We start from the raw sequence: 21455 nt of genomic DNA on the forward strand, positions 1-21455 counted from the left end.
CTGTGGTTGTTTTTTGTATGTTAACAAAGAAAAACATAGAAAATCCTTGAAAAGTGGTTTTCTGTTTTCATGCTTCTCACTAAATTCAAGTGCACGCTCCTAGTGGAACAGAAACGCACACTTTCCTCTCTCGCCCCTCAGGCTATGTGAGTTTTGTCATATTTTACTGATGTGACCTTTGATCCTCTGTCAGACAACCATGTGCCTGGGTCATGTTTTGGGATAGGCTCGTTGATATCTGTCTGCGTCTAAGCCCCTAGGGGTCAGAGGAGTTCATGAAAGGGGGAGGGGAGCACTATAGAGGAACAGCAACAAATGTGTTCCAGCGTTGGCTGGCAAAATCCCAAGAAGTGTTGTTTTTTTAAAGACATGCATTCTACAGATGGGTCCTGCAGAAAATATGAATGAGCCACGTCTGTCTGATGTTTGGGTAACAGGCATACACAGGAAGAAGAAGAGAAACTTTTTTGAACCTGCTGTTTTGGTGTTTTTCACATCTGTTTTGAGAAATGTATCCATTTCCATTTGTTTAACTATCCTCATCATTTTTTTATCATCACAATGACGATATTATGGCTGTCGCAGATTTCATATTTTCCAAGACGACTGATACTTTTTAAATAACATTTTGTTTGGGAAACTGCAGGTTTTGATGCTTGGGCCACGTTTGTAGGCTTGTAAGCTGCTTTAGCTTACCAGTGAAGAATTGTGGTGAGACATCAGTCCGGTTGATTATAACAGGTACTTATTCACTTAGTGCAGTGTTCAAAAACACATAGGCTTTGTCCACAACCAATATACTTGAATCTTAGTTGATCTGGACACATTGTGTTTGACTTAAAAACTTGTGAAAGTAAGCACTTCACTTTGACAAAGCAATATCCTGGTACTTTCTGTTACTACATCATATCCCTGAAATAACAACGACTTCTTCCTCAAAGGGGAAGGCTCGACCGGTAACACTACATACAGCACTCATAACAGACAAGGTGCTATGATGGAGTTTAAGTCGTTTATATTTCTGCCACTCACTGACCAATGTTCACCTGGTTGCTTTTAGATTTTTAATGAAAAACATTTGCACGACTAAAAATAAGAGGAAGCTGTTTTTTATGGCAAAACAAATTCAGACCTCAATGCAAGACATAAATACAAGCTGATAGGATATTACATATTTGCAAAGCTAAGCAGAGGTACCATGTTTGTGTGATCATTTTGATTAGACTCCTAAATGAACAGATATCTGTACCACACATCTGCTTTACCTGATCTGTTTGTTACTGCAGTGAACTCCTTTCATGAAAATGTTAAAGGTTGCTGCCCTGATAAATGCAAGGAAAAGGCTATGTTATTGATTCTGTTCAACCTACAGCCTGAACAATCAACAAAAGAGGAAATTAGACGTTTATATTCTGCAGTGTTTCTGCTGAAGACCGACCAAGCTTTTTGTCTCTTCTCAGTCAGAGCAGAAAATGTCACTCCTTTCAGAGGATGTGAACGCGAACCATCCACAGAAAGTTAGGCCACTAAAGATAACCGCAGGGGAAAAAATGAAGAGTAAAAACATTAACGACAAATAGACCACTTTGTTGCCATAGCACCTGAGCGGCTGTAATTTAGACCTGTTGAGCTGCACATTTATTTCATGAGGTAGGATGAAGTCTGAGAGCCGACCTTCTCTGCAACATATGCCGAGTAAAAGAAGACACATTTAGATTCTTTTGTTGTAGTGTTTTTACAAGGTAGAAAAGTAATTTAATATTTGCATCTTATAACCTTCAAACATACATTAGAACATGTGTGATCCTAATAAGGTACTTTTACTAGATTCAGTTTTCATTGACATTTTCACATCTTTTCATAAGCTGTTAAAAACAGAGGTATATATAGGTACTGTAGTGCCAGTATGATTTTCTAGTCACAATTTCTACTTCTCAATTTCTACAGTTTTTCTGCTCTAACCTGCCTGAATGTTTTTAAAGCCTCACTTTAACTCACTTGTAATAATGACAGGCAAAGCTACCCTGCTTAAAGGGTATTCTCTATTAAATGAAAAACAGCCTGAAAAAACACCCGACCTTTTGTTACCTTTCGTTTTGATGGAATTGACATGAAGATGTGCCGCACACGAGAGAAAACAAAGCTGTGATCAGTAACGATGGCATTTAAAGAAGATAATGTTTCCATTAAAATACAATTTAAATCATTCTAACAATAAATCAAATACTTTCTAATTGGTTAGATTGATTTTGATAAACATGGGCTGTAAAGAAAGAAAAGGCCTGCCACATTCAAAAAGAAACACTCAACACACCTGGCAGGAGAGCTGATGCTTTGTATGCATTGAGGACATGAAGAAAGGAAAGATTAACAGCTGCATGGAACTAGTGAGGAGCATTACTGAAGGAGCACAAAGATAGATTCATAACGAGGTCATAATTAGTGCTGCTGTTGTGCAATTTATCAGCAGATCTGGAAGTTTTAAGTCAGTGTCATTGCACACTGGTGCATAAAATAATACTGACAGCACTCTATGATTAATGCCTCATTATTCTTATTCATGTTATTTACTACAAACAGTAGCTACTTAACCTGTTATTACCAGGTCGTTAAAGTGCAGTCCGTTTTTTTGTCGACTGATTTGTTGTTTAGTAGCAACAACTTTGTGTTCAGTCTAAAAAGCTAAAACAGTGATATTGGAGTCTTTTAGAGATAACTGAAGCATTTTGAAATACAAAAAAGTGTACACACACTGAGCTGTGAGGCAACTTGTGGCACAATCATTTACCAGTATAATTTCCCATACAGACAATCAATTCTCCCTTCAAACGTAGGCCTACATTAAACACACTTTACATGTTTTACACAGTTTACACTTCAATCAACTGAGCAACTTTTGACGCTTAAAAAGAGGTTTTTAAAGACAAAGCAGCATGTGAAACCAAACACACACGTGGCGGGGTAATGTTCGCTTTAAGAAATCTACTTAAACTGGATACTCGGAATTATTAGAAGATAGGATGACTGACTTTCTTCAACTCTTCTCTTCTAGGCACCAAAGGCAGGTTGGCGTACTGCGAGCGCAGCCTCTCATATTCCCCACAGTATTTATAACTTGGTCAGCTGACCTTGCACTTGGACACATCCACTACACTGGGAGAATAATCCACTTCGAAATAAACACATTGACTGATAAAGTCTAACACATAGCGCACAATTCAACAAAATACGTTGAATTATGAGTACTAATGTGATAATGTGTGCTCATGTGTTTAGTCTTGACGGTACAACATTGAAATAATGCTTACATTAGACTTACAATGTAATGCTTAGAGTGTGGCGCTCCCCCGCCCCACAGATAATGGTACGGCCCTGTGTTGAAATTCCGAGAATTGAGCTGCTCTGTTTCTTAGAACTGGATTCTCAGAACTGGTGATGCACAGAGTTTCGAGGAAACTTTCACAAGGTGACTTTTTTTTTCCTTCCTATTTTCTCAGCATTAGGTTCAGGAGTGTGGCGAGGCAGCAGGCACTGCTTCGGCTGCTCCCGGGCTGGATTTTTAATTCCTATATTTTTAGTATCTTTTAGCTAGAAGTGAAGTCCTAACAGACTTGAACTATGAAAGTTTTATACTGAGAGGTGCTGTGTCTGCTTGTGTTTTAGAGGGAAGTGCGACTGCAAGTGTGTGCGGATTTAATGTCAACACAAGTCGGTTTGGAAACGAGCAGCAATTTGGCGACGTTAACCTTTTTAGCGAAAGCAGCTGCGCATAAATCCGAGTTATTAGTCATTGTATTTGTTTTACTTGATTGCCTTCTATATTTGTATTTGAGTCACTATTTTGGAAGTTGCGAAAACCTATGAGACGTGCAATAGTTGCGCAACTGTATCGGTCTGTCTGCTTCATCTTGTTTTCTTTCTGCGCAGTTCTCTCCTGACTTCACTTTGCCAATGCTTGAGCTGAACACGTATCATTACTTCGACTTAATACTTCAAACGACACATTTCAAGTACAAGAGTGTCCCAAAACGTGACAGTTTAACATGATTTCTAACTTTGAAAAAGACTTGTGCTTGCCTGCTGTGCCAGCTATAACTAACAAACCACTCCTTAAAAATCACATCCTACTCAAGTGTATCGTCTCGATTTAGTGTCGGCCTAATTGGCTTAGAAAAGTGGAGCGATTAGTTTAGCAGGAGGGGAGCAAATAGTAATGGGTTAAAAGAGTTGAGTTCTACTTATGTCGGGGAACAGGAAACCTCTCTGTGTACTGGCAACCTAATCTGAGCAGTCAGGACGGAATGTGCTCAACGTCAAACACGTTTCTGTCTGCAGGCTGCCAGCAGCGAGCTGTTTGTTACATTATGTACATCTGCAGCAGGACAGGACAACACACACAGAAGCTTACATTAAGGGAACTTTTTAACATTAGAAGTCATGTTTGCATTGGAAAATATTGTTTTTTTTATTTTTCAAGTTTTATGTGTTTTCAAAATTATGGAAAACTTGATCCCAAGTTTATGCCAGAGCAAATCCACTATAATAATATCAGTTTTCAATAATACCTTGTTAACTTATCTGTTCTATTATATGGTAAAACACTGAATTAAAGTGTCAGGCCGGAGAAAACATACCTTTTTTTTTACTTTTCTCTTTACAATGACGCCTCCTCCTGATAAAACTCAGTCATGACACTTGTTCTATTTTAAAGCTTGTTTTGTTGATGAAGCCTGAATGCAGGTGGCCTGTTTCCACTCATAGTGTCAGTGAGAGCCAGAGGCGGTGACATACAATGAATTAACTGATTATGTCGATTTGATCAACTATAACCTGTTACAACTATAACTCGACTTTTTGCTCAAATTTTGGTATTTTATATGGACTTCTTTATATGGACAGTCTTTTTTACTAGACTGAAGAAAATCTCATCTAGACGGCAAATAAACTTAATCTGATTAACAAATGTAATGACTAATGGACATTTTGCCAGAGAATATGGTCGTCCATGCTCATACAAGTGGTGATATCCACACCTTGTTATGTTCCTGCAGGCTGCAGGGTGTGTAGCTGTGTTGGTTACCTTTGTTTGGTAGTGGAGTAGCAGATAACAAACAAACATGTTTTTTATTATTTCTGCCCTCGTACAGATTTTGAAAGCATGGCGACGACTACGGATGACTGCATCCAATTCACCCGACATGCATGCGATGTATTACTCAACTTCAACCGCCTCCGCAGCAGGAACATCCTGACCGATGTCACCATACAGGTGGACGGACAGCAGTTTCGTGCTCATAAGGCCATTTTGGTGGCCTGCAGGTATGCACAACTATAAGATCTGGCACACTTACTGCACCTGACAGCCACATGATATAAGTTCAGATCTCATCCCTTTTTATAAATGAATTTCCAGGAGTTATTGAATCTCAGATGTGCTTATGTTCAGCACTCATCATGCCTTTTTTTTCTTTTACAGCGGCTTCTTTTATTCTGTGTTCATGGACCCCAAGAACAGAAACCTCAGTGCCATAAGCTTAGACCCCAAAGTGGATCCCAAAGGTTTCTCAATCCTGCTGGACTTCATGTACACGTCCTGTCTGAACCTGAAGGACAGTCTGGCCGTTGCCACGATGAATACAGCGGTCTACCTCCAGATGGAGCATGTGGCCGACACCTGCCACAGGTTCATCAAGTCCAGGTAGAGAAAAACATGAAACACGCATGTTTAAGTGAAAAGGGAAAACGGTTTGAGTTTGAGTTAAATACTTAATGTTTCACCTGTTTCCACAGAAATCAGATTCTCAACATGACAGTTGAGGAGGTACAGATGAACTCATTATGTCTGCCCGAGGAGAGGCCTACTGCTGAAAAAGAGCAAGACTTTAGAAACATTCACACATCGAACTCCTCCTACATCCCCAATGTCTTCAGGGGGATCAACACTTCCGGCTCCTATCACGTCTACGGGGACCCCCAGGTCCCTTCTGTACAGCTTGAAGGTCCCCATAAGTCAAGCAACCTTACCAGAGGAGGGGCTCTGCCTCAGAAACAATGCTCCCAGGTGGCTCCCAGTGAGGCCAACACCAGCATCTCTGACCCTGTACCATCCCGCCCCAGTTTCCCCACCACCATCATGAGACCAGCAGGAGCTCAAGAGAGCCTTCAAAGACCTGCTACACCCATGGAGAAAGACAGCATTCAGCACCCGCAAAACAGCTGCCTCAGACTGTCTCCAGGTTTTCTTAAAGGTGTGATCAGTAGCCCTCAAAGCCCCCTGAGATCTGACTGCCAGCCCAACTCACCAACTGAGTCCAACAGCAGCAGAAGCGCCACACTAAGCCTTAATCAGTCGTCTGACTGTTCAAGCAACACCAAGGCTCGCAACTGGAAGAAGTACAAGCTGATCGTTATGAACCAAACACCTGACGAGAACGAGAAGGAGGTCCAGGGAGGCGACCCAGAATCTGAAGCCATCGCCATGTCCCCCACGCTGAGCCCGTATAGGAGAGAAGCTGAGGGAAACGGTGATGTTCAGACAGAAGAGGGAGCCGGTGAGCACAGAGAGGAAATCTTCATGTTTCAGAGTTCAGACAGCTTCAGCAGTAGCCCCTGCAGCAGCCTCGGGTAAGGACTGAAATTTAAGCTGAATATATTTTGGAAAGAGGGGAAAAAAAATGTAGAAAAAGCAATGAATTAAAATCCCTTCTGTGTGCAGCCAGCGCAGATGTTCCTCCTGTGGCTGTGACAGCCCTCGATGCATGGATATGGGTCATCTCTCTCCCGACTCATACAGCAGAGAAGAGGCCGCCATAATACACTCGCAGTGTTCCTCCTCCCCTGGTGGTAAGTGGACTCAACATGTACCATGCCAGGAATCTGTAGCTGCATTTCTTTTCCATCAAAATCAGAGGTTTATTTATTTATTGTACTTTTTTTTTTTTCTCTCCAGAAAACAACACATACTTCTGTAATGGCTGTGACTCTAAGTTCTTAGAAGAGGACTCCCTCAAAGACCACATGGTCCAGGTCCACAGCGATAAGCCGTACAAGTGCGACTGCTGCCAGGCCGCCTTCCGCTACAAGGGCAACCTGGCCAGCCATAAGACTGTTCACACTGGTAAGACTCATAAATCCTGCTTTGGCATTTAAAAGTCCAATTACATAAACCTCTTTTGAGATGACTCTTTCATTAATTCCTAAACCTCTTGCCGTCAACATCCAGGTGCGAAGCCATACCACTGCAACATCTGTGGTGCTCAGTTTAACCGACCAGCAAACCTCAAGACACACTCGCGCATCCACTCTGGAGAGAAGCCTTACAAGTGTGAGACCTGCGGCTCCAGATTTGTCCAGGTGAGGAACAAAAATGGCAGGAAATCCATACAAAAGTCAACCTGCTGCCTTCAAGTGTGCGTGTTCTAATATGAGTTGTAATTTCCCCTCCAGGTGGCCCATCTTCGCGCTCACGTGTTGATCCACACCGGAGAGAAGCCGTATCCGTGTGAGATCTGTGGCACACACTTTCGTCACCTTCAGACGCTCAAGAGCCACATGCGCATTCATACGGGAGAGAAGCCTTATCATGTAAGCTTCCTACTCCTTATCCTCTGTGTCTGCGACAGAGTAATCGCTCCCCTCCCCTGATGAACTGGTAGTTTTAAGTCCTGAGTGGTAATCCTAGACCGCTATAGCTGTGCTTGAACAAAAAAAAAAAAAAAAAACCTTCTAGTGATGGTCATTATTTTAAATCATTTGATTTTTTTTCTTTCCATCAGTGTGAAAAATGTGACCTCCACTTCAGACACAAGAGTCAGCTGAGGCTTCACCTCCGGCAGAAGCACGGCGCCGTCACCAACACCAAGGCCCAGTATCGAAGGACTCCCAGTAACGTCCTCACAGGCCTGATGAGCGCCTGCTGAATTCCTCCTGTGTGTCATTTGCCTTTTGCATCGGTCGCCATGTTGTCAAAAGATTTTTATGTTTTACATAGAAATACATAAATATTATATATATGTAGTATATGCCTTTTATGCATTTGTATATGATGCACATGACTTAATGTAAGCACTTTGGTAGTTCAAAGATTGTTGAAGTGTATGCTATGTGCACTGTGAATGTCTAACAGAGTGCATATTGTGAATGTGAATATGAGCAGGTATCTCTGTTTGGCCAATCACATATCAGTATATCAGCATTGAAGGACAGTCCTCTTTCTCGTTCAGATTGAGAATCACTGTTCCGCTTCTGCTTTATAGCTACTGGTGTGAATTAACTAAGTTATGTGCTCACTGTTCATGTTTCCTTAGTTTATTTTTGTAAATAAGATAATATATATTTTCAGATTGCCGTCTGCTGGCAGAGTACAAATATATTTACGCAGAGTTTTGTTTTTCTTACATGCAGTTAATAACACAAGGGCTTTTTATTTTGTCTTTAAAAGTTTGTGGTACGTATTGGAATATGAACAGATTGTTTCCCTTTTAAAAATGCGATGTAAATAGTTTATTTTTTCAAGCATTTCACTTGCTATATTCTTATTTATATTAGTTTTTTTGCTTTATTCTAACACATTGTGGTGCTGGAATGATACATCCACAGGATCATTGAAGGTATTTTAACTAACCGTATGTATCATAGTGCACTTGTACGAACCAGTATATTCACAGTGCCTTACATTCACATACTTCTCCCTGACATGAAAAACGTTAGTGTTATCATGATTCATTTCACATTTGGTACATTGCCCTAATGTCATGTGCAGGTTTGTCAGGTACTGCTAATCTTGTAGCTGATGATCTGTTTAATGTAGCTCTTGAAATGCAGATACACCAGGCCCCAAGCTGAAAAATGCTCAGGAAAATATGTCAGCAAATGTCTTTGTAACTGCAGAGAATAAATATATATATACATATATGTATGTATGACATGAAAATAAAATGTACACTATGTTATAATTGTTGCATCAATTGTGTTTTTGTTTATGTAAGATAGTTTTAAAAAAGAATACTTTTTTATTTTACTAGTGTGCAGCTATAATAAGGAAAAACAAAAAGCAGCACTTCTCTTGCTCCCCCTGGTGTTCACTCCTATGAATACTCATTTATTCTTCGCCACAGAAACCTGAATAAAAGGTCAGACTTGGAGATAAGTTCAGTTTTATGAGCTTGAATAAATACATGCAACTGTTAGAAACTTAAACATATACTTTACAAAAACATATACAAAAACACTTTTTTTTAACTTAACAAATTACTGAATGATATAAGTATATAAATTAATGTAAAATAAGTTTTAAATTATTTTTTTTAGTAAACACTTAACAATTAATATCTTTATCATTATTTCATATTAATGGATGTTTATGAATTATTATTTTTTGAAGAAATGTTTTCTGTTAAGAGACAAACGATATAAATAAGCTGTCAGCATACTGTGGTACAATAACCTTTAATTTAGCTCGGTCCCTGCAATAAAACAAAAGTATGATGAATTCAAAAGTACTGGAAGAAAAAGATAATTATGCGTATATACTGAAAGGGAATAATTCACACATTTAGAGAGCTAAGCTAATGAACATTATTTATCTGTTCAATAATTATCTTTGTTGGTTAAATTTGTCCTTTACAAACAGAAAATGGAATCAGTTAGTCCGCATTCAACTTAATGATAAACGTTTTGTTTTTCAACCTGTGTGGAGCCAAACAATAACCAATGAAACGGACCTTCTCAAATTATAGTGAAGTCAAGCGCCCCCTGCTGGCTAATTTGATAAAAACATTGGATTTTGTCAAATCCAGTGAAGTGGTAATTAATCAAGTGATTGACTATAGCACTACTTTTGAGTTAGTGTTTTTGAATAAAGCAGCTCTAGTCTTTCTAGGGTCTGCTATGCTTACAAAGTGAGTTTTCCAGATATAACCATGTTCCATGTACAGCACACTGCATAAATTGGCAAGTTATTTATAATAAAAAAATATTCTACAACAAATAATGACACACAAAAAGGGAAAAAAAACAAGCTTTAATTTGCATTTTATTTCCTCCTCCTTCAAGATACAGTACAACAGATTTATCAAATCTTTTATCTTCATGTGTTTTCTAGTCTAATCAAACATGTTGAAGCTATGAAGCACAGCCAGGTATTCAGAGTCAAATACATGAACATGGACCTGATAACTCTACACGTCACAAAATGTCATGTTTCTGTAGTGCTGTCCATTAAAGATGAGACACGTGTTTTATACATTTCATTTGAAAGGTTTTTTTCTGATTTGTCAGTCTTAAATTGATCTAAGTCTGTCGTCGTCATCATGTCGAGCAACTATTTGGTCGGAAGCTTTTGCTGCTTCTAAAACATGATCCTCTGAAGACATAAGTGATATATTCCTTTTTTGATGACACTTAAGAAGTGCCTTTGATTGACAAAAAAAAAGCTGCTCTAAGTTAATGATCCATTTGTTTCGATGTGAAGGCCTCAAGACTGTGATGAAATACAGCGACTATCTGTTCTCAAGTAGCAGCTTAGGCAGCTCTACTTCTCATTCATACTGACACAGACCACACACACACACACAAACACACAGAAACAAAAAGTGCAGCATTTACAAAGTAGGTGGAAAAAAAGTAAAACAAAACAGTAATCAAAAGTAAAAAGTCATATGAATGGACATATAAACTTATCATAGAGTACTTGCAGTTGATCAAAAGAAAAACTAAAAATGTAAATGTTATTGGCAGCTGGAGACCTTCAACCCTCTTTGTCCAGGATGGTTTTCACATCACCGAACACCTGAAAGAGACAAAATAGTGTAATCAGGAAACAAACAGGCCGGAAATGGTTATTTTTTTTACATTTCTTTGAGAGCTGCAATATGTAAGATATCTACTAAATTAAGCTATATAATGACCTTACTATATCATCAGACATTAAAGAAACATGCTATGTTGTTAAGAACTGGCTCCTCTGTCAACAGTGCAGCAGCCAGCATGTCCTCCTTCATGAGTTTCAATTTTGGTCTGGAATGGTCTTTTTTTGTTTTGACCAGAGACGGTAGGCGGTAACAAGTGTTGCATCGAGTGAAGCGGGCAAACAAACTGGTTCAGATAAAAACTGATTCTACCGACCAAAAAAGCCTTGTCATTTTTCTAATTCGATCCACGAACAGAAACGTGGTCAAACTAGGATAAATATTAGAGAGGTTAGAGCAGAGTGCAGAAAGGTTTCAAGGGTACAAACAGACTCTTGGGAGGAGGGGGCAGGAGGAGCTATGTTTGCCTATGTTTGATACAAGAGCAGGATGAGATCTTTTGAGAGGAAAAACACTGCTCACGCATGTACAAGACAAACTCAGATAGATACAAGTTACTACTTTGTTCACAGGAGGTTCCGAAATCTACAAAAACCAAAGGTTCAATTTGTTTCCCACAAAAAATACTGAATAAAAAAACAACAACTAATTTCAGAGTTGTACCGTATTTTCCGCACTATAAGGCGCACTTAAAAGCCTTTAATTTTCTCAAAAAACGACAGTGCGCCTTATAATCCGGAGCGCCTTATATATGGATCAATTGGTTAATTGGTTGATCCATACTGGTTGTACACGGCGCTCAGCGACACTGACTCGGATAATGACGAGAGGGAGCCGGGCATGTTGGATGCCGTACTCGCCCAACAATTCAATTCGGACAATGAAGAAGAAGAATTCGAGGGATTCGTGGACGGGGAATGAACTGAAAAAGTGAGCTTTACGTGTTATACGTAACTGAACAATGTTGAGTTATGCACTAACGTTTGAATTAGCGGTATCAGACTGTGTTTCTTTTACGTGTTTACAACTGAACAAGGCTGGGAGATATTGTGAATATGCACATTAACGTTTGAACAACGTTGAATGCACAGTTCATTCATATTTATATTTATATATTCACAATATCTTCCAGCCTTGTTCAGTTGTAAACACGTTCTATTCTATGCGCCTTATAATCCGGTGCGCCCTATATATGAAAACAGTTCTAAAATAGGCCATTCATTGAAGGTGCGCCTTATAATCCGGTGCGCCTTATAGTGCGGAAAATACGGTAAGTAGTATTTGAACCAGTAGACTATTAATTGTGTCTCCTACACCTTCGGGGGCCCATCTTAAGTGTATGTACACGGCAGATTGGCTTAATTTATAAAGTCATAAAAGCAGCTTGTAAGTCCATGTCAAGCTCAGATGTTTATGAAGGTGAGCAAAATACAGCTTTTCACGTAAAAACAGGTGAACAGATTAACAAAATTGATATCTACCAATATCCCTATGCCAGTGTCATATCACTTTTAGCTGCAAACAAATAGACCAACCCACTTGAACGTGTCCATTAAAGGATTGATAGGTTTCTCTTGAAATGTTTGGTAAGTGACACAGGCTTTTCAGGGCTCTACACCCCAAAACATCATTTTCGTAAGCATTAGCTGATGTTAACAGAAGTTTTCCAACAGCCACTGCCATTTTCTCACCTCGTCCACAGAGCGAGAGGCGTCTACAGTGCGCACCTTGCCGAGTTTCTCATACAGTGCAATGATTGGTCGTGTAGACTGCAGGTAGGTTTGGATTCTGCGTTAAAGAAAAACAGGCCTGGTTATCGGGGTCAGGTGACACAGAAGACTTGAAGGAGACATAAATGATGACAAAAACACATGTAGGTATCCAACAGTCCAATAAATGGATCACAAATCTATACTGATCAGATATGTTGGTTGAAATGCAGAAGTTCACCAGAACATGGAATCAATAAATGATCAACTACAGTAGTTAACACAACTAGTACATGGTTCATAACAGTTAAAGTCTAAAGTGTCTCGTTTTATTCGTGGTCCAGACTGACCTTTTCTCCAAACTTTCTCTGTTATCATCCGTGCGTCCGCTGACCTTCCCTCTTTCTAGACATCTGTCGATGCAAACCTGAGGATGATAAAAAAAAAACAAAGAAAATCTCAAGCTCAGTATAAAATCTATGTGAAGACATCAGCTCAGTTCCTTGTGTTAGTGTTAATAAAGCGAGACGGCTCTCTAGTTTCCATGACGTACCTCATTACTGCAGTCAAAGAAAAGCACAAACTTGACATCTGCTTTGCTATCCATGACGGTGTTCCAGCCCTCCAGGTTGTCCTCGTTGCGGGGAAAACCGTCTATGAGGAAGCGGAACTTTTTCTCATCTTGCTGCATGGTTTCTTCCATCGCCTTTCAAGACAGAAAGGAATCATTAAATGTTTTTTCTTATGATGTTTTTTTTTCTTATGATTGAATGAAGATGCAGCAGCACGAGTGGTCTTCAACCTTCCTAAAAGAGCACATGTCACTCCGCTGTTCATCTCCCTCCACTGGCTCCCAGGAACTAAACATCAAATTTAAAACTCTGCAGCTCGCTTACAAAACAGCAACAAAACGGCTCCTCCTTACTTTAACTCTCTCATATAGGTCTACACTCCCTCCCTCCCACTACGCCCTGCCAATGAAAGGCAGCTGATTCAACCTTCACAAAAGGTCTCTAACTAGACTCTTCTCCTCTGTCGCCACCCAGTGGTTGAACGAACGTTTAAGAATAAGCTAAAGACCCAACTCTTTCATGAACACATACACAATGATATTCATGATGATGATGATGATAGTAATGACGATGGTTTTGTTTGATAATGACTTGATAATGACGATATTTAGGATGGTTCTGATGCTGAGTAGAACTCTCAAGAACAGCTGTCGGTGTTGTGCTTTGCCTCTGGTCACTTCCTGTCAGCACCTGTCAGCACCTGTGTCTCCCATTGAACTTAAAGCTGTTCGTTTGCTCTTACTGACTTTGACTCCTCCTCTCTAGATCTTTGCTCGTGTTGTACTTACTCTCTGATGTACATCACTTTGGATAAAAGTGTCTGCTAAGTGAATTGTAGAATATTTTGAAGGTTCTTTATTCAATAAACAAATCAGAACCTGAGTCAAACAGAATGATCATAAAATACATCCACGAACTCATTCTGTAATTCTGTGTTTAAAAACCACCTGTATCACAGCTGTGCTGCCGCAGTTAACAAAACTTATGTATCACAGAGCAGCTATGATTTGTTAGCACTTAGAACAGTTTATAACAGATAGATGTTCGATCATTGGCAATGATTCATTTTCCAGTAACATCCACAAATCACTCTATTGCATCCAACAAGTTCAGAATGCAGCAACCTAGGCTTATTACTGGTTTTAACAGACTGCATCAAATCACCAGACTTACATTTTACTGACTTAAAAAACAGCAGAGTGGACACAAGAGCCCATTTCACGCAATGCACCAAACATTAGGCAGGTAGACTGTATGTGTGGATCCAACCCGAGTTTTTGACTCAAATTTTATCCAGACTTTGTCTCCAAGCTCACTTTTGAGATGTCAGCATTAAGTCAGGGTGAGCCAATGTTTGAACCTGTAAACTACCACGAGAAGGTGCCACCACGAGCAGCGTGATGAAGTCAGTGAAAAGTAAAGTTTCCCTACTGCTAGTCTCAGTTGTCATAATATTGTTTTTAAATTGTTGCCTTTGTCTTGTGGAAATGTTCCTGTACTTGTTGTAGAGATATTAACACAAAGACATTCACCCTTATGGGGACTCCGCCCACTACCCAGCCACCTCCTCACCTAAAGCCAACTGAGTATTAAAAAGGGCTCAGGTGTACATTTAGAAATATGTTACATGTTTTGTTTTTTTTCAAATACATTAGAGTGGACAGGTCTCAGATAAAGGAATGCGCTCCCAGGCATACTGTCTAGTATCTGAGCCTACTATGCAATCACAAACCTGACTTACAGCATGTTTTAGGTGCTTACCTTCCTGAGTAAATTGATAGTAATCTCCACAGGGACAATTTTTCCCTCTTTGATGTAGTTGGCAATGAGCTGTCCAAACTCAGACTCCTCTCTGGCTCGCTCCGCCCTCAGCAAGTCTCCAGCTGACAGATGGGTGTAGTTGTAGTTCTGAGAGACACAGATATTTTTGATTTAAGTTGATATTTCCTGCTAGAACCGTTCTCTTAAAGTATAACACACTTGAACTAGTCATAAACAAATTAGTCGAGAAGAAAGTGACGATTGGTTATGAATAAAGTCTGTGGACTTCTGCTCACACGGTCACTCTTCATTTACATAAAGCCCTCACAGGTTGAAAAAGGCTTTCCACACACAGGCCTGGAAGAAGTCCTGAATGAAAGGAACGTCTCTACACAGCTGTCATTCACGCTCAACTAGATCAACAGCAGCGCAGCCAACACCCAGTAATAATCGGTGAACAGAGTAGTTAAACATAGACTTTTAGAAGTAGTAATACAGAAAGATGTACTGCTGAAGGCACTCACGTCATACTTGATTTAAGAGCATTCTGCAGAAAGTTTTGACGGCCAAGAAACAACAAAAATCCCCATCTTACATCCGTTTGTTGACAAAATGCTCTCCAGATTTACAATTACCAAGACACAGTTTAGTTTATTTGCACATTTTTTGAAAGAAGAATCTAACAGAAAATTAAAAAAAATAATAATAATAATAATAAAACACACGTGTAGGTGAGGTAGAAACCCACGAGGGCTTATCTCAAAACCTCACCTTAAGAGATTAAACAAAGTTAAAGTAAAATACAGTAAGTGAGAATATTTACTATGAGGCGTTTTGACTACATAACATTTAAGAAAGAGCCACAATACACTGACTTTTTGGTGATACAGCTGTCAGAAATGAATGCTGATACTTTTTTAAACAACTATTGTACATAACATTTGTTCTCTGTAGAGCACATTTAATGAATGTGAGGAGATAAACTGTACAGCCTGTGTGGCTAAGTGGCTAGCTAGCTGCCAGGCTAACACACACAGGTTGACTTTAGAGGACAATGAAAAGTCACTGAATTGACTTTAAGCCTGGATGATAATAAAAGATAAGTGTATTCTGAGACGACCTAAATACTATTTATATCTCTACATGATACACCCTAATACAGAGTCTGTCATTGTCCTTTTCTCTCGTACCTCCACGATTCTGGAGCACTGGGTCCCTTTACCGGCTCCCGGCCCGCCCAGCACGAACACAACCTGCGGCTTCATCGTCAGCGACACCCGGTACAACAAGCTCGGCACCCTCTGAGACACGTAACCGAACACACGGCCGATCATAAACCAGCAGACAACAGGCGTTGGACCCGGCGGGGTGTGTGTATAATAAGCCGAAGTTGAATGCGTGTCAGTACCGGAGGATAGGAAGTACGATGAGCCACACCACACCACTTCCGCTGTTGACTCCCGCGACCAATGAGGTTCCACGAAGGAGTGACGTAGCCCGTGAAGCCACGCCCTTTGCACTTGTTATCTTTTTTTTTTTTTTTTTTTCAATGCAGAGGTCGGGTGACGCCCCTCCCCTGCCTCTCCAGCATCAGCACCTCCAAACCCGAGCGAGGCGAGCCCGCAGCAGGGGGAAGGATGCTCTCCGGTCCGCCAGGTTCTCCAGCGAGAGGAAACAGTGCGACGAGAACCGAGACAGTCTGGTGCGACCGGGTATAGTTACTGTTTTCTGCACGTTTATGATGCCTCGCTGCCTCCATTCATGATGCACCATTCATGCATCCACAAGAATGGAAGCACACAGCAAGGAAAACATTAAAATAGCCCGCTTTAGCCCTGTTGGCTCGCCATTATTAGACTCATCGTCGCTCATTTGATGTAGCTTCTTTTCATGTAGGTCAAGGTGATGAACAGCCGGATTTTGTCTTTTGAGCGCGCCGCGCGAATACAGGAAAAGCCAAGCAAACAAAAGGCATCCAGCACCCCCTCCTCTGACGCACCTGGCTGCCCTGTCGCTGCTTGACATGACAGCGCAGAGCCAGGCGCAGAGCAGCAGGATCAAGGGGCACCGACGTGCAGCCGGACGTTTGGACTCGACGAGTAGCAGAGAATCCTCCGGAGGCACGGCGGAGGAGGAGCAGCACCCCAGGGGAGGCCGGATTGCAGTTTCTGGGGACGAGCGCCAAGGGCAGTGCGGCAGTCAGCAGGCAGACCGGGGGGAGGAGGCTGCGGAGATCTGTGATACTTCCCCCCCAGGCCCCACTTTCTCCCTCTCAACTCCATATCATCCTGAAAATATGCTTGTGGATGTTTATATGTTTCATCAATGGTGACTGTGTCCTCCCCCCCCCACCCCCCCATATTTGTTTCTCTTCTGTTTTCCTTCCCAACCAATCACTGATCATGGGCAATTAAAGGATTAGATCTGCTCTTCAGGCAAGGGTGGAATCTGAAGGGGACTGATGTGCATACTGGTCAGGAAACATTTGCTCCCTTCTTCTCTGGTTTTGCTCATTTTGCTCGTTGCCTGCACTATGGGCTGTATTCAGAGCATTGCATGCAAGCCCCGCATCAAGCGGGAGAACATTGTGGTGTATGAGGTGTCAGCCTCCATTGACCAGTGTCCCACCATCATCGAGGAGAACTCACCGATTGTACTCCGCTACAAGACGCCGTACTTCAGGGCCTCAGCAGGTGTGGTGATGCCACCGGTGCCCCGCAATGAGACCTGGGTGGTTGGATGGATCCAAGCTTGTACTCAAATGGAGTTTTACAATACATATGGGGACATTGGCATGTAAGTGAACCGCAGAAACATCCTGTTAGAACTTTTGCCTCTAGGTGAGCTTTGTTGGTGCAATGTTTTGATGTGCACACTTCTTTTTACTTCTTTCGAACTCTGTCAAACATCTAAACCACAACCTGAACCAGCCAATGCAGAAAAAAAGCACATCCTCACACCCTGTTACTCTGTCCCCGTTGTCCTCCATCTGCAGGTCCAGCTGGGAGCTACCAGAGCTTCGAGAGGGTCGGGTCAAGGCCATCAGCGACTCAGACGGTGTCAGCTACCCGTGGTATGGCAACACCACAGAGACTGTCACCTTGACCGGGCCAACGTCCAAACCGTCCCGTCTGACGGTCAGCATGAACGACAACTTCTACCCCAGCGTGACCTGGGCAGTGCCCATCAGCAACAGTAACACGCCCATGTTGACCCACATCACCCGGGACCAGAGCTTCATCACCTGGCTGGTAGCCATGAACTCCGTCACCAAGGTAAGGCCAAAAACACATACGCGTTCCCAACTTAATAATAGTCTTAACTGTGTTGTTTGTTCTGTGTCTGTCCAGTTTAAGTGCTGGCGATACATCTATAGAAACAGAGCTTGCATTGCACACACAGACTGTGATATAATCATCTCCCCCTGCTCTTTTCCTTTCTGGTGTAAAGTTACAAAGTACCCCATCCTTGCTTTCTGCTGAAAATGCCCATCAGGAGACAGTCTAGCTCAAAGTGAGCATCAGCATTTCATTATTCTAGCCACTTTCTGAGCAGATGACGTGTCTTTTTCTACTCGAGGTTTCCGCCTGTTAAAAGAATACTGTTGCTCACTGTTGCTTGCTCATTAATGGATAATGAGCCTGTCATTATCTACCAATGAGGTAGTAAAAAAAAATGACAGTTTTGCACACTTCCGCATTGGCTTCATTTTACAACACTGGAGGTTGCCACTTGGTGTAGACCACGCCTGCGTGAAACAAACAAAAATATGCCGTGTGTGATAACATTCAGTATAGGCGATATGGAGTATTTTAAACAGAACCTGTGTGCACTACGTCCATCCTTAATCCTAAATAACTCGGAGAAAGCATTTTGTTTTTCACCACTAAATTTGCACCTAATAATCCAAATGTAGCTGATAGCTATAGAGCTTCATCTGACTGGATCAAAATGATCTTGAAGCATGGTCATTTTACTCGGGCCTCAACATAAAGAAATGTATGCATGCTTTGGAGAAAGCAGCTTGCGAACATAAAATCGGTTTTCTTATATTTTTTTGCGATAAATAAAGACTTTTGTGAGGTTTTCTTTGAATGCTCTTTAGTCAATAAAGGTGAAGCTGTGATTAATTGGGAAGCCGTTGTCTAGACCTGCTCTGAATGTCATGACGTGTCATGAGGCAACTTTTGTTGTGATTAGATCAAATTCATTGATTAGTATTGTCTAGTATAGTATAGAAATCATTCAACTCTATAGTATTAATAGAGATGTATTCCTCAAGGCTTTCATAGAGAAGGTTGTCAGGCTTGTTTTCTTCATGACTTTTTTGTAAGAAGAGGACGGGATTAAATTTCTTTCATGTGTCTTAACTTTAATTTGTATCAGATAAGCTTATTTACATAGGCTTAGCAATACACTTTTAATGAGAATGTAAGTTACCTCATCTATCAGCAGCAGAGGACATACTGCTTCGTGATGCACTGTCAACTTAAGACCTTACACAAGTAATCTTAGTGAACCTAGAATACACCACTCCATGCATACACACATCTTAATATTAACTGCTCTCCTCCTCCAGGAGCGTATCGTGTTGCAGACGGTGCGGTGGCGGATGCGCGTGGACATCGCCGTTGACCCCGACATGCCTCTGGGCTCTCGGGCCTCGTTGGTGGGCCGTCCTTACCAGGAGCAGCCACACATCCTCAACTACCAGGAGCCCATCCCTCCCAACGCGCTGGGGAGACCCAACGCCAACGACGCCCAAGTGCTGATGTGGAGGCCGAGGAGAGGGGCACCACTTGTGGTCATACCTCCAAAATAAGAGACTGAAATGCTTGCACAGACAAAAGTATTATCGTTCCCTCTTGCAGCAAAGGGAGTCATCAGGGTGATAAAGTCACGAAGCCTATCAGGGAAGAGAGAACTGATGGTTTCCCTGAGCTCAGGATGCCAGTGGCTCATTAATCCTGGAAGATTTAAGAGGAACATTATCGCAAGCCAGAGTGAATTTTACATCTTGGGTCTGGCACAATATAGAGTCAGGGCCCCAGTTTCATCAAGGCTTGTTTGGTCCTCGACCAGTTTTGTACTGCTTCAAAGAGTTCTGCCTGCTTTTTAGCGAAGAAGGAACGCTGATCACGGAGGTATCAGACCCAAACAAGAACTGCATCCTGCATCCTTATGTAGATCTTATTGCATGAGCCAGTGAGAGAGAGACAACAAACTGTCCTTGAGAAGTTGAAGAATAGCATTTGTTTTTATAACTTGATACCTGAAGACATTTTGATGGAAAAACCAGCCCCCCCCCCCAAAAAAAAAGAAGAAAAAAACCCTGCAGGCTGGTTAAACCTCATCAGTGCCAACAAAGGCCTTCCTCAGCACACTCAGTAATTATTGAAGGATGTATTCAGAACATTTAAAAGAGACAGCATATTATATGAATCTTTTTAGTTAAGATTAACTTGTGCATCTGTCAGATTGTATTAAGAGCACCCACCTTGCATAAAAATCAGGAAAAAAGAAAAACAAATCTGCTGTGGTTTTCTCTGGGTTTTTGCAAACACACCAAATGTGTGCACCAATATATTTTTCACTCACTTGCCTCTGTAGCGAAGCTGCTATTGTATTCAGATGGGTTACAAACTATCTCAGAGATGAGCCGGACGTGTTACCACAAAGAATAAATAACGTCAGCTCTGCTCTAAATAAGTGTGGTGTAAATTACTTGGAATAGTGCCATACAACAGATTTAAAACACTGAGGGTGATAGCAGGCGATTGATCATCGCTGGAATGGGGCTGAATTGTACTCAGACCCAAGGTCGATTTGACTGTAATCAGGCCATGTTGCGCTACCCAGTTACATAAATATTAACACAATTCTGAATGCCCTCTTAATACTTTCCATCATCTGGAATTAAATAAGACTGCATTTAAAAAGGGTATAGTTGAACTAGTGTCATTTTTTCAACAGGTAGACTGAGGAAATTTCACAGTTTCATGTCCTATGCTTAGCTTGTTTTATTTGGCTCTGTAGAGAATAACAGCACATAAAGGCCGTCCTGTGTCGTGGCTGTGGTCTGTCCCATAGCTTGGTCCAAGTCCCTGCCTGCCACTCCACGCACGAGTCACATGACTCATTCCTCCATCTGTGCTTCTCTCCAGGTTCATGCCTCACCTTCCCATCTGCCTCCTTCTTCTCTCCCCTGTCTGTCCACCCCGTCAACACACAATGTCTCAGTTCAAACACACATTAGCTCCTGAAACCATCAGACTTAGCCATCTGATAGCCATCAGCTATGGCAAGAAAAAAAACAGAGCAAAAGAAATTGGACAGATGCGCCTCAATTCTCTTGTCATTTGTCAGGGCCACTCTTGAATAAAAATGACCATTTCTTCTGCGAAAAGCACTCAGAAAGGGTAAATAGGTTATATTTATTCAGTGTGTCTACAGTTGTCACTACACAGCAGCTAGCTCAGACATCTGTTGCTATAGAGACAAGTTTGGTTTCACTGAGTGCACTGCAACTGGAACTGAAAAAAAAAAAACAGTTAAAAATATATTCATGGGTGTGCCTCACTGTGTGTCTGCACTAGTGTGTGTGT

General features: G+C 41.3%; 3 protein-coding genes across 5 annotated transcripts; 2 read left to right on the forward strand and 1 right to left on the reverse strand.

Moving 5' to 3' along the window:
* Positions 1-3334: 3334 nt before the first annotated feature.
* bcl6ab (BCL6A transcription repressor b) lies at positions 3335-8954 on the forward strand. Of its 2 annotated transcripts, XM_020649407.3 has the most exons (9): positions 3335-3466; positions 5148-5319; positions 5477-5698; positions 5791-6624; positions 6716-6843; positions 6950-7117; positions 7223-7353; positions 7447-7584; positions 7776-8954. In XM_020649407.3, exons 1-9 carry the CDS (start codon positions 3436-3438, stop codon positions 7917-7919), a joined length of 1968 nt encoding a protein of 655 aa, XP_020505063.2. In that variant the 5' UTR covers positions 3335-3435; the 3' UTR covers positions 7920-8954. The 2 variants fall into 2 exon arrangements, with proteins under 2 accessions (XP_020505063.2, XP_020505071.2); XM_020649415.3 differs by lacking the exon at positions 3335-3466 and having other exon boundaries at positions 3496-5319.
* Positions 8955-10002: 1048 nt separating this feature from the next.
* cmpk (cytidylate kinase) lies at positions 10003-16309 on the reverse strand. The gene is made up of 6 exons (XM_020650266.3): positions 16041-16309; positions 14851-14997; positions 13071-13223; positions 12868-12944; positions 12500-12596; positions 10003-10789 (listed from the first exon to the last, which is right to left on the reverse strand). The coding sequence occupies exons 1-6, from the start codon at positions 16182-16184 to the stop codon at positions 10748-10750; spliced, it is 660 nt and encodes a 219-aa protein (XP_020505922.2). The 5' UTR covers positions 16185-16309; the 3' UTR covers positions 10003-10747.
* Positions 16310-16337: 28 nt separating this feature from the next.
* fam78ba (family with sequence similarity 78 member Ba) lies at positions 16338-20380 on the forward strand. 2 transcript variants are annotated; one of them, XM_065953825.1, is made up of 3 exons: positions 16338-16552; positions 17846-18125; positions 19430-20380. In XM_065953825.1, exons 1-3 carry the CDS (start codon positions 16488-16490, stop codon positions 19670-19672), a joined length of 588 nt encoding a protein of 195 aa, XP_065809897.1. In that variant the 5' UTR covers positions 16338-16487; the 3' UTR covers positions 19673-20380. The 2 variants fall into 2 exon arrangements, with proteins under 2 accessions (XP_065809897.1, XP_020505820.1); XM_020650164.3 differs by having other exon boundaries at positions 16437-17646.
* The last annotated feature ends 1075 nt before the right edge of the window (positions 20381-21455 follow it).

This window comes from Labrus bergylta, chromosome 4, assembly GCF_963930695.1.
Source record: "Labrus bergylta chromosome 4, fLabBer1.1, whole genome shotgun sequence".
Lineage (NCBI taxonomy): Eukaryota > Metazoa > Chordata > Actinopteri > Labriformes > Labridae > Labrus > Labrus bergylta.